The following is a 14,170-nucleotide window of genomic DNA, read 5'->3' as shown; positions in this document are numbered from 1 at the left end:
AAAAAAAAAAAAAAAAAAAAAGGTTATAGGAATATAGTTTAGTGGTAGAGCATTTGCTTATCATGAAATGAGGCCCTGAGATCAATCTCTAGTTACCCCCCTGAAAAAATTATGTAAGATTTCCATTTGTAAAAATCAATGAAACTTATATTTATCAGTGGTTTCCTATGCTGTAAAGTAACCTATTTTTTTTCCAAAATGTGCATTACCTGGTTTAAACATTCCTTTCCGTAATTTTTATACAAAGCTTAAATAGGAATGAGAGGTAAATGTAGAGAATGTGTTTGAAATCATAATATTACAAAGCTATAAAACCCAGTAGGACAGCCAATGATAACCAAGCATAGTGATAAATGACTCAGGGCAATTTGTATCATTAACTCTAAAATGTTGTTCACACAGGAAAAAAAACTTAAACTCAAAGAAGTTCCATCACACGGCAAGTATGAGACAGGAGACTGAACCAAGGTCTCTTCCTCAGATTCAGGGTATACTGTGCTCAACCAGTTGCTTCTCGACAGGACCACACAGTTACCTTGTGAGGACTGCAGCTCCAGCTCCTTGACTCTAGTCCCTTCATGTCAGTTAGGACAGGCTGATGATATTCCAGTCAGTCACACTTAGGTCTCACTAGCTGCCCTCAATACTAGTGGACGCTTGACTAGGGTATAGTGTGCCTCCAGCGTTGCATCAGGGTGTCTCTTGAGAAGAAATTGTGTCACTGATCACCTTGAGAAGCAAGGATTTCTCTGTTTAAATCTTAGTCTGATACATTCTGCTCTAGGAAATGAAGTTGATGTTTGTTTTTTGTTTTAATCTGTTGGGATATAGTACTTGATATTGTAGACTTCTCATTCTGAATGAATTTCTTCCAGTTAAATAATTGAAACTTGTAAACTATCATAATTTTTTATTTCTGAAAAATACAAAGTATTTTCAGAATCTGTTGGGCAAGATTTTAGAGAATGTCAAGGGTTAATATATTCATCAGTACATTTTTCTGCATGCACATCTCACAGAACTTTATAACTTCATAATTAGATTTTTATTTTATTTGCTTTAATTGCTGTCTCAAGGAATTACTGTCAGTTACGCTGTTTTAAATCATTTCCAGGGTATGATTGAGCTAATATTATTTAATAAATAATTCTCTAGGGAGTTGATTCTATAAGATCCCCCAGGATGACTCTCAAATCCCAATAATATTAGAACTAAGTCTCTATTGGTAATATTTTTTTTCTACATGGACCCAAGGACAGGGTGAACAATCTAAAAGAAATAGACATTGGTTGTGATAGGAAACCAAAGCAAATTTCTTGCTTTTGTTTCTGCTTTTCTGTTGTTTTTGGTTGTTCCATTTTTATTGAGGCATGGTCTTACTCTATAGTCCAGGCTGGCCAGAACCTCACTACGTAGCCCATACTTCCCTCAAACTAACGGTACTCACATCTTCTTACTTCAGCTTCTCAAATACTGGGCTTATAAAACTGGCCAAGTCTCTGATTTAAGGCATGTAAATGTTTTTAAGGCCTACTGTTTATGCTAACCTCTGCTAAATACCAACAGAAACAAAAGATAAAGCTTTTCTTTCTGTGAAGTTTAGAAAACAATAGCTAAATACATAAGTAGCTGCTGGGGCCTAAGGGATAGCTGGGCATGTCATTGTTTTGGTGATCATGAAGCCCAGATCGCTATGCACATTGAACATAAACACAAGCATCATACATATACCACCACACACAGCAATGGTTGGTCACATCTTCCCAAAGAAGGCTTTCTGTACTAACAGTATTTACTGAGCAGTCTTTTCTTAAGCCAGGTTTCACTAAGTGAATATATACCTACTCTTAGAACCGTTCTTTAGGCAATTGAAGACTGCTTTAGAACAAAAATCCAGGGTTCATATCTACAAGCCCAGAAGGGTGAGGCGAGAGAAGAGTAAATTTGGGGCCAGGCTCTTGCAAGACTGTATCAAAGAATATGGTAATGGAGCTGGAGAGATGGGTCAGCGGTTAAGAGCACTGACTATTCTACTAGAGGTCCTGAGTTCAATTCCCAGCAACCACATGGTGGCTCACAACCAGCTGCAATGGGATCTGATGCCCTCTTCTGATGTGTCTGAAGATAGATACAGTATACCCACATCAAATAAATAAATAAACCTTTAAAAAGAAGAAGAAGAAGAAAGATAAAGTAGGTAAATAAAGTTGCTCTTCAAGATTATTTTCTAATGTTTAGGAAAGAGTACACACATGTGTGTGAATACCAACAGAGGCCAAAAGAGCTTGTCTGATCTTCTGGAGCTGTAGCCATAGGCAATGTGAGCTGCCAGACATGGACCGTGGGGATCAAACTCTGATCCTCTGTAAGAATAACAAGTGCTCTTAACCACAAAGGAATCTCTCCAGCCCCACTTTGCTATTTTTAAATATAACTCTAGTTTAGCAATTAATCACAAAAAGAATGAAAATTTTGAGACAATTACAAGTGACATGAAAATAAAGGCAAATAAATATTAAGCGTTACCAGTTCAGATTTAAAATAGCCCTGTTACAGTTCTTTGTACCATGGAATTACATGACACTTTTATTTGTGATTTTTTTTTTAATCTCTATTTTTAGATTTCACCTACCATGAACAGGCATCACTCCAACAACAGGAGGAAAAAAGAAATACATTTAAAAATTCATTTAGGCGATCTATATTTAAATCTATCTAGGTGCTAAGAGCATGTCCTGTTCTTTCAGAAGCCCCGAACTCAGTCCTAGCATCCTTCTCTGGAGGCTCACAACCACCTGCAACTCCAGCTCCAGAGAAGTTGACGCCCTCTTCTGACCTCCTCTGTGACACCTGGCCTACAGATGCACAGCTTGTCATGTGATCCACCCTGATGGGGCAGACAGATGTGCAGATTTCTGGGAAGAAAGCAAACTATACAGCACCTAAGTAAAAGAGGCAAGCTTTGTTAGAAACCCCAGCTTTAAAAGCTTTAATCCTGGTATGGAAATATTGTCCTGGGCGTCAACAGAGTGCAATAGAGTGATTCAGAGTTTGCCCAGAGGTGATTGATTAGTTCCAAGAAACTGCCAAGTGTATGAGTTACACTGATCCACTTAGAGATAAAATATCACAATGGTAATCTGACACCAATTAAATTTTCAAACAGCAGCAGGCACAGTGGCACACACACAGCCTCAGCGTTCAGGAGAGGCAAGAGGACGGTGATTTCAAAGCCAGCTTTGGTTTCATAGCAAGACTCTACTTCATTATAAAAATTAAAGGGATGGGTAGGGAGAAGGAGAGAAGCAGTGGTTTCCTTATACGGAAACAGTCATAGCAATCAAATAGTAATGTGTGTTATTCTGTTTTCATGCCCATGCAAATAAATATAATTCAGTACTGTCTTTGGCAAGACAGATAAGGCACCATACCTCTGGCTGCAGCCACAGCCTTACAAGCTATGCTACCATCTTTACCAAGCAGTGTTGATCTTATTATTTTGCGCATTAGAAATAAACCTCACACGGACTGAGTTTAGAGATTAAGTGGCAGCTGGATAGGAGGCCTGAATGGTACTGTGCTATACTACTATCTGTAGCTTGGTAATTTATGCTACAGAAATACCAACAGTGAAATGGACTGCTAAAGTACTTTGCTCCTGAGAGGATACCACGAAACTTCATTAGAACTCACTTGAAGAGTACATGGCAGTTGTTTTTCAAAGGCCCCCAACCAGATGAGGCATCAGATTTGCCATGGTCTCCATGGACAACCAGGTAAATGTGCTTAGTATAGTCCTGTCCCACGAAATATGAAATCCCACATGGTACCAACAGTTAGTGGTGTATTTGCCCCTCGGTGACATTTGAAATCAGATTCTGGGGCTGGTGAGATGGCTCAGTGGGTAAGAGCACCGACTGCTCTTCAGAAGGTCATGAGTTCAAATCCCAGCAACCACATGGTGGCTCACAACCACCCGTAATGAGTTCTGATGCCTTCTTCTGGTGCGTCTGAAGACAGCTACAGTGTACTTACATATAATAAATAAATTAAAAAAAAAAAAGAAGAAAAAAAGAAATCAGATTCTATGACAAGTTGTTACACTGGCGCCCCCTTCTTCCCAAGTACACGACCTTGGCTTAAGGAAAACAATAGAAGGGAGAAGGGGAAGGAAAAGAGAAAAGGTTCTCCTGGTCTATTCTGCCCTGATCTAAAGACTGCTAGGCTGCAGGTTTCATTCTTATTGAAGAGCTGTGGTGGGAGAAGGGACGGAGGCATGGGGGGCTGGCGGGGTAAAGTGGTGCAGCAATTCTCTACAGACAATCCATGGTCATTTACTGCACGGAGTTCCATAGATTGCCTCAAGATTTCACTTCAGGCATTCTGAAACACTTTATACTCTCAGTTTTTGCCTTCACTGGTGGGAGAATTGTGCAACAGGCATTAGGAGAGCTCTGTTTGTCTGTCTGTCTGTCTGTCTGTCTGTCTGTCTGTATTGAAAACAAGTGTTCAGGATGTGGGAATAGGATGAGGTCCTGAGAAGTATAAACTGGAGAGAAATTACTGGAACAGTAAAGGAAAGGACAAGGAATGAGATACAATGTACCCTGGACCACAAGGTTGGCATCTACTGCCACCCTGACAGCCTTTGGGTCACAAGCTGACCATATGCAAAACAAGGGTATCGCAGAAGCAGAACAGCCTGGTTGCTTTCCTTAGAACTCCTCCCATTTATGGGAAAGCAGGAGGGCTAGAGATAATTCTCTGGGGAAAACAATATCACATTTCTTCTGCATCGCTTCTAAGAACTGCTTTGCTAGCTTCTCAAGCACTGAACTAAAACTGTAGATGTTACGCTAGCATTAAAGATGAAATTCCATTTTGGAAGAGACACCAATGAGAATTCGCAGACAAACCTATACAAATACAGATTATTAGAAAACTGACTTGCTGTCAAACCAAACAGAAGGTGGACGTGGGACTTGGGCACATAATCAGAGCAGATGGAAGGTAGAGGAAGAAGGATGGGAAATTTGGTACCACTCTGGGCTACATGAAATCCTGCCTCTTAACAAAACAACACATAGACCAGGCAGTGGTGGTGCACACTTTAATCCCAGCACTTGGGAGTCAAAAGCAGGCAGATTTCTGAGTTCAAGGCCAGCCTGGTCTACAGGCTGAGTGCCAGGACAGCCAGGGCTACACAGAGAAACCCTGTCTCAAAACAAAACAAAACAAAACAAAAACAAAAACAAAAACAAAACAAAACAAAAACAAAAACAACACATACATTGCAAATTGGGTAGGCTCAATGGGTTTGCGTGTGGTGGGGGAAGGATGCTTGCTACACAAGCCTGACAACTCGAGCTTGACTCCCCAGAACTCAAGTAACAATAAAAGGAAAGAATATCAGGAAGTTTTCCTCTGGCCTTCACGCAAACATCAAACGTGCACACAACAATGACTTTTAAAATGTATTCCTGACACTTGCATCAATTTTATGCATATCACACCAAACATCAGTAGTTACATGTGTGTGAGAAGTTCCATAGCAATGCTAACATGGGCAGAAGTCATGAAAACTAACTGGTATTTGCAAAACTGCTCTGCAGGACCGAATACTTAACAGAATGATTCTTGTTTAGTTCTACAATGATACCCTTCACCTGCACCACCTACTTCATAAGCAAACACCTCAACCTGCACAGCTGGTCCTCACGGTTAGTAACAGTAGGTAACAAACTTGAGAACAAGTAACATGTCTATGATGACCCTGAGTAGAAGAGAAAGCCTCCACGCTAGAGCCAAAGCTAGATGACACTGTACTTGCTCAGAGACCTGTATTTACAAAGCCCAAACACTTAACAAACAGGAAGAATCTAGCCACTGTTCACCCAGTAATGTCTACAGCTATGCCTGGGTTTTTTCTAAAGATTTATTTATTTATTTATTTTATGATTATGAGTGCTTTGTCACTGTCTTCAGAAACACCAAAAGAGGGCATCAGATTCCATTGTAGATAGTTGTGAGCCACCATGTGGTTGCTAGGAATTGAATTCAGAATCTCTGGAAGGGTAGCCAGTGCTCTTAGCGCTGAGCCATTCCTCTAGCCCTTCAGCTAAGTCTTAACCCATCTATTGCTGCAACAGCACACATTTATTTATGTATTTATAAAGTTACTCCAGGGTTGCTCAGTGGCAGCAGAGCTCTGGGTTTGGTCTCTAGCACACATATGTAAAAATTAGTTGGTATGTTGTATAAAAACTCTGTCTTTACTCGGTGCTTCCATTGTCTAATGACTGAATACAAAACAGAAGAATGCTGAAACACTCCTGAATCATACTGTCCCAACGTCTGCAGAAAGATTTTAAAAAAAAAAATACTCTATGCGCTTCATTGCCAACAATTTTGGTACTATTAATTTCAGATCCTATTAGCCAAAGGGAGGGAAAGGGGTACATAGTCTTTTCTGTTGTGAAGGAACATTCAAACTTAAGATATCAAACAAGTACCTATTAAGTGTGTGAACTGGAACCCTCATGAAAGCTGAAGGAAGGTTCAACCCCACAGGAATGCAGTTCCCCCACTAGTATGTCACATCATTTGGCAGGACTAAGCTAACAACCATTCCCAGGTCTGTGCTAACAGCACTTTAATCAAAATTTGGGGCTTTTGGTTTCCTCTTTTACCCTGTAGACATGACATCACTTGGGCATTTTTTTTCTAAATCAATTAAACATAAAATATATGATGCTTAAGAGGTGAGCCAAATACTTTGCTAACTGGCCCCATAGCCAAAAGAAACAAAGCTGAGATAGTTATAGGGAGACAGTTCAAAGTATAGAAAAGGGAGGTAGGAGAAGAGAGGAGGAGTCGGATACAATGAGGGAGGGAAGAGGGAGAGATGAAATGCTTATTCTTTTTAATAAGGACTGTAATGATCTGTATGTTTTATATTTCCACTGGGAGACCCAAACAACAGCTGGAACTGCTTTGCAATGTGAGTAAAAGGAAGGTGTCAGCTCAGGATATGCAGAGCAAGTCTCTGATCACCTGCAATTTCTGACTTCCTGTCCTGTTTCCTTTGAAGGCATTTGCATTGGACAGCAGGCAGCCCCATGAGGAATGTCCGAGAAAACCAGCTCACTCCTGTCATACTTCGATAATGAAGGCAATTGATCCTAATTTTTTCAAAAGCTTTTGATAAATCACCAATGGTAACCACAGCCTAGCCTCAAAGTACAACATGAATTCTAGAATACTCTTGCCAGACTGATCAACTTATTGTTCCCTAAGTGGACCATTCAGCACAGCAGTGACAGGGTGAGTACTTTCTCAATTCATTTACAGTGTTACCATTTTCTAAATCAGGTGACAAAATCTGTGGCCTTCTGCCACCCCATTTGCTGAAATTCATGGTTTGAGAAGAGCATTTTTTTCTTGGTAAATGATATTCTAGACTAACAGTAAGTCAAGTTGTGTTAGAGGAACAATTTTAAACAAATGGTAACAAGGAGAAGAAACAAGAACAAAATAAAGTTCAGTTGTCAACTCAAAACTATAAAGTCAGACCGATGGTCTATAATTTGGGTCGGGGAAGGGAGGAGCAGGCAAGAGAAGGATGAGAACCTCAGAGGACATTCTCTCCTTCTCCATGAGGAAAACAGAGCAACTGAATTCAAATTCTTCAGGTTTTGTTTTGTTTTAGTTTTATTCATGTTTGTGTGTGTGTGTGTGTGTGTGTGTGTGTGCACACGCGCGCGCACACACTCATGAGAAAGAAACAAAAGACAGAGACAGACACAGAGAGAAGCCAACACTAACAGTTGAAGCTAAAAATGTGGCAATTTCCCTACAACAAATCTTAGCTGAAAGCAAAATGCTACTTGTTGAAACCTGAAAGAGAACCTTAAGGAGCATAACTCTCAAATAACCTTGTTTTATGAGCAAAATGGCTGGAGTTGCTGCTACCATGCACTTATGTCCAAGTAGTATGAAATTCCGGAGTGTATGCTGAGGGCCTCCCCTGGCTCAAGTGGCTCTAGTGTGACAAACTATCCGAGAAGGATCATGAAATTGTCTGTGGGCACTGATAGGCAAACATGACATTTACTGGGAGGAAAAAAAATCCATATGAAGGAAGACACAGGAGCCCTTTCTCCTCCACTGATCTCAGGCAGAGAGGTTTAACCCTTAGAGATAAGAATGGTGTCATTGCCAACAGTCCCTGTACAGAGTGCCCAGCACATTGGCTCGTTTAATAAAAGTTTTTTGCCTGAATAAAAGTCATGGTGCACACGTCTATGTTTTACATCCCTTCCTTGAACAACAAGAGTTATGAAATGCCTGGGTCAGAAGTGTAAACCATAAGACTGAACTCATCTCTTTACTGAGCCCATGGAAACAGGTATATAATCTGTCAGGTCACAATTTTTTGTGAAATACCATTCCACAGAAACATCAGCTAGAGGGGAAGCAGTGACATCTCATTTAGGCAGAATATTCATTTCAGAAGAGCTGCTGTGTAGTGGATAATATCCTAAAAGCAATGTGAATCACACTCATCCAAGTGAGGTCAGCCGAGCTGGTCTCCACAATATTTCCACCTTTGAAATCTCTGACCTCTCTCTACACTAGAACTACCTCTGCCACACCACACAGCTTATCCCTGAAAGGACAGAGTACTCCTCCTTTCCCAAACTGCCTGATCCTTGATGTAGGGTTCTGCTTGTGCCATGCCTTCTCATCTTATCTCACTGTAGAATGGCCTTTTTCCTTACCCTGAAAACCAACTCCATCCATCACCAACAGACCCAGTTTAAACTTGACCCTTCTTCCAGGTCCACATTAGCTCTCCAGTCAGTTACTTAAAAACTCAAAATATTTATACTGTCACTACCATATCTTATTCAAATCTGACAGCATTAATCTTGACTGTCTTAAAATTATTTTTTATTTTTTGGATCTCAAATATCACAGCCTTGGTCCTCAAGACATGAGGTACACAGATGTGCAGAGATGATCACTTAATGAAGCTGGATTTGTAACCACATTGGTGGAATCAGTCTCAACTGGAACTGGAGACAGGCTATATTCTGGCGAAAGCACAAGCCAGGTTTCTGCTTCATTGACACCAACACTTCTGTGGCCAAGCTTCAGAAATATGATGACTCAGAACCCAGCCACAGGCACAATTCAGGTGTGTGCTGTGTCATGGTATTTGACAATCAATATGAAATAGTTTAAAATCATCAAGTTGAAATCCAAGAAAAAACTTGTGCTAGCATCAAGATTTTGTTCAAAGACCTTGAATTTAATAATGGAATATTTTTATTTTTTTCTTTAATCAAGCATTATTTATGAGAAGTGTTTAAATTTGCTGAAATCTCATTTTTTTCCAAGTTTCACCAATACCTTTTGACAAGGGATACAGGTAAGAGGTATAGATATATATTACTATCTAGAAATGAGGCAGAGGAAACTATTTTATATCAAAATATGTTTGGTATAAGATATTTATTCATTAAGCAAAACTACCAGAATAAAACATCTCCAGAAGATACCATAATACTTTCATAAGTAGTTTGATATTAATAAAAACACACTCTCCTGCAAAGAATCCAGTTCTCACAATGAGGAGCTATAATATGATAACGCAATGCATCCATATACAAGGCAAAGAGCGAGGCAAAGGTTAGCATATTATAACATGGAGAATGGTCGTAAGGCCAGGCCCCCATGCACTGTCAGCTCCCTCGGGGGTGTTCTCCAGTCACTTACGAGATGTTCCGGGTGGAAGCCTCATCATCAGTATGTGAACTGAAGCTGCTCCAGAAGCAGCAGCAGGACAAACAGCTCGGGAGGCATTGGAGCTGAAGAGAGCCGGGCAGGGAAGCCAGCCTGGTGATGAGGTAAGAGGTGGATAAAACCGGAACATGAGACAGTGGGACGAGAAAGGACAAAGCAGAGAGGACAATCAGAAATGAGATGGCAGAATGAGAGAGAAAGCAATAAAATGAAAACCAGAAATTTAAGGAGTGTTGAGAGCAGAGGAAGAAAGGGGAGAGGAAGAAGAGAGAAAAATGTAAGCAATCCTTGGGTATATGACGAGGAACACGTACCACACAGCTGTGCTCCGACTGTTGTTGACTCATAACAGCTAAACTACTATTGATAGACATTCTTAAGAAACAATAATTATGAATGAATAAGCAAATGGCATTCAAGGAGCCACCATGTTGACACTCTGATGAAATTCAAGAGCCCCCTTCCCTGGGCTTTCAAGCTGTTGAAGCACAACACAGAAGCGATGGTGGCTTCCTAGTCATCTTCGAGCATGCCTGCCAGGAAGGTCAGCTATCCCCCATGTCTCTCCAAACAGCATTCCTATTGTGCCTACCATGATATTTTTTGTCACTTTCTAATTAAAAGTGTAGGTAGGCAAGGTCTACCCTGAGCCAACTATTAAGCAGTTCAGGCTAGTTCTGATGTCTATGAGTCCTGTCTTCTAAGGTCCAGAGCAGAAAAATGAAACTGTGTTAGACAGCTGACCGATATACATCTTCTAAGTAAACAAAGATTAAAAAACTAATTAAATTGTACTTCATAAATTAAATCTCTTTATGTAATTATAGTCAAATATTAGAAAGCATTTTTATTTGAGTATCAAGATGCTTATGGAACTTCTAAATCAGAGCATATATTTCTTCGCCCATGTGTGAAGTTGACACATACTAGTAGGTTACATTGCCATTGGCCCATTGCAAACACCAAGAGGTGAGTTAGAACATTGTTCTTTTATTTCTGAATCAGTTTTTCCTATATTCATCAAAAATGTTGGCATTTGCTAACAAGAAAATCTGAATGGTTTATTGGAGACATCATAGTCATGCATCAAATTCATCAGCAGAACTGATGTTATTACAGAGAAGGACATTCTCTTAAAACTCCCACATGACTAAAGCCCAAGTCAAAGGAATAAAAGGTCATAAAAACACAGTCAATCGTGAAATACCTGGAAGCCACAGGCTCACGGGCTCCAACCTGACATGTGCAGTCTGTGACCCAAACCCACAATGATCTGAAACACTTATATGACATTGTCCTGCCAAGTCATGTCAGAAATACAGGAGAAGGTTTTTAGTTAAGTCACAGAAAGTAAGCAGCACTTGGGAATAAAAATCGTTATCACTCCAGTCTGTGTTCAGGTCATGGGTCTGAGAAACTTCAACAACTTGATTTAGGTATGACTTCCATTATTAATACCAATGAGCTCACCAATGAGCTCTAAGTACAGTGCTTCAAAGTTATAAAAGCTAGTTCTCCACCTACTGAGTGACCACAGGTCTGAATGAACAACATGAGATTGCACACAGAAGTGGTACAGGTAGTCAGTGCGGGTCGTCCCTCAGCATCCTACCACTTCAACAGAAACTGTAAGATGGAATCATTAGTAGATGTCAAGTTGACATGAAGCATACCTTACCAATGGAACATGCCTAGTAGCCCTTCATTATAATAATATCTTCCTAACACCGTGACCTATGAGCAAACCACACCCTACACAGCACACACCTGAGCTGCCTGTGGAAAGAGAGAGCAGCACAAACAGATGAGGAGCTACAGGGGCTCCTTAGAAGCTCATATTGTAATGTGTAGCCTCGGCCCTGCAAGTGGCATTGCAGTCATTCTGTTCACATCCATCGGAACTTACCTGCCAGAGCCTACTTCACTGTGTTATTTGGCACAAGCTTCTTACCTTCTCTGCTGAATCACAACATGGCATTTCTAAGAAGGGTTATGTAAAGTGAAAGAATACCACCAAGGGAGCAGGCCATGAACACCTACAAAATTGTTGGTTAGATTCACTGGAGAAGAAAGGGCCGTGTTGGAAAGACACACAGATGTCCACTCAGGATCAGAAGAGGAGAGATGATCCTGCCATGCCAAAGCATCTGATTAAGGCACTTACCGAAGTGCAGAATGTCTTCCAGAGCGGGACACACTGTTGCCCACAGGGGAGGGCAGGTTGCTCCCTCTGTGCAGGTCCTCGATGGACCTGCTCCAGGGCTTTGATTTGTCCACCGTACTTTCCACGGTACTTTCCACACTTTCAAAGTCAAAACTAAAACAAAAAAGGAATGCTACTCAAAACCGAGACACTAACTTTCAGACACAGACATGGACAAACAACGCTGCTATTCCTTCACCGCATCCTTCACCATAACATGAGAAGTCTTTGCAACCAAAGGAAATGCATAAGAATTTCTGTGGTCTCAGTGTTAGTTTTGAAAACGTGAGGAATACAAACACTGAGTCTGGCAAAAGAATCATTAACAACAAACAGCTAACATTGGGTCACTCTATATTGTTTGCATCTTACTTGCTGGCTTACCAATTACTGGCCATGCCATGCTGGAAGAGGGAAAGAGCTCTCACAGCTGTCTTCATTTTGCTTTAACAAGCAGATATGTTAGGCTTACACTAATTCATTCCTACCCGGCAATTTTTCACCGACCGTTTTCTCCTAGTGTGTTAGCAAGTCCTTTTCCAACCATATGTGATGCATTACTAGTGCAGCCATGGACTGGCTTTGGTTTTGGACTCTCTTCCCAATGTGGTGCTCTTTAAAGTGAGACTGTTGTTCCTCTGACATTTTTTTTGAGGTTATTACTCATGTTAACCATGTTGGAATAAGTGGCAAGTGGAGTTGCTCATTCTCGTGTAGCCTTAGGAACCAAGTCTTTAAACAAGCAGGCCTTTGTATCCAGTGCATTTCCTCCCTCACACAGTTAGTCACCCTACTTTCTCCTAAGAACACTTCGGCGTTTCTAGCCTCAGTTCTGACCGATCAGACAGCAGAACAAAGAGACAGCAGCTACAGTTAACATTCTCTAAAAGACTATAAAAGAGCTGGAAGAGAAAATAGTGTGTGCTGGAAATCATCGACAGCTGTGTATAAAGCATGGCTGCCAGAAGAAAAACACCAGCATGGCCACCTAAAGACTAGGGGATATGCTCTAACTTTTAAGGTTAGTCACATAGCAAGGACAGGCGCATAGTCGGCAAGTGGGGAAGATCCCAGACTTTTTTGTTGTACGTTTTCAGGAATAAGGATGAAGAGGAGAAAAGCAGAATGGCATATTCTAAGAAAACTTGAGGTAGTAAAATAGAAGACTCTCGCTGAGATGGAGAGGACTTCAAGGAGCATATGATGAACTCTCATGGGGTGGGCACGTCACAAGCCCCCAAGCAAAGTTAACGTTACATTCCTTTCACCCCTCCCTCCGTGCCCAGGACCACAATGCGAGAAACACACACTTTAGTGAACTGGTGGACGGCTTCTATTTCAGAAAGAGTCAAAACAAATTGTCTCACATTCTATGGGTTAGGAAATTACTAATACCAGAGAACAATAAGAATTTTCAAAATACAAGACAAATTATATAACTTATCATCTAATAAAGCAAAACAAAACTAAAACCAATACATAAAGTGGTTCAAGCTAATGTCCTCAAACAAAACCAAAAGTTCAAGTGCAGCTAACACAAATTCTGAGTGCTAGAGTTTAGTTGGTTATTGCCTTACACTGTTGACTGCAGAATTCCTGCACAGTACCACACAGACCTGCTCCTACATCCAACATGAGGCTATATTTGAGAAAGCTGGCTTCCAAACTCTCTTGTCAAGCAAGGAAAGGATTCATTAAATGCAGCAAACAATTTCTTAGTCTTCCTTAAATGATATAAATATTATCTAAATTTTAAACTTCATAAGAGGAAATATTTTTGTCATAATATATGATTCATCATGAAGATTATCAGATTCGAAGTAACAGAAATAGATGAGGAATATTCTTTTGATATAATTCCTAGTGTTTATAGCATATTCCATCTCAGAAAACAATTTCTTGTACTATTATCAGGGCTACCAAGGTAGAAATCCATTCGAGGCCAGCCTGATCTACAGAGTGAGTTCCAGGACAGCCAGGGCTACACCGAGAAACCCTGTCTCAAAAAAACAAAATAAAAACAAAAATTAAAAAAACAAAACAAAACAAAACAAAACAAACAAACAAAAAAACAATTAGGCAGGCAGTGGTGGCGCACGCCTTTAGTCCCCGCATTTGGGAGGCAGAGGCAGGCAGATTTCTGAGTTCAAGGCCAGCCTG

The 14,170-nt window shown here is 40.5% G+C and overlaps 1 protein-coding gene across 5 annotated transcripts in view; it reads right to left on the bottom strand.

The window, feature by feature from the left end:
• Nucleotides 1-14,170, bottom strand: part of Fmnl2 (formin like 2) — a 278,405-nt gene that overhangs the window by 66,094 nt on the left and 198,141 nt on the right. For all 5 annotated transcript variants that reach the window (XM_031370266.1, XM_031370269.1, XM_031370265.1 and 2 more), the window contains exon 6: nt 11,972-12,124. In XM_031370266.1, coding sequence (XP_031226126.1) covers nt 11,972-12,124 — 153 coding nt within the window. The remainder of the gene's footprint in view (nt 1-11,971; nt 12,125-14,170) is intronic.

This window comes from Mastomys coucha, unplaced genomic scaffold (assembly GCF_008632895.1).
Source record: "Mastomys coucha isolate ucsf_1 unplaced genomic scaffold, UCSF_Mcou_1 pScaffold15, whole genome shotgun sequence".
NCBI classification, from domain to species: Eukaryota; Metazoa; Chordata; class Mammalia; order Rodentia; family Muridae; genus Mastomys; species Mastomys coucha.
Note: the sequence above shows the minus strand (reverse complement) of the source record. Positions and strands in the feature narration are given on the sequence as shown.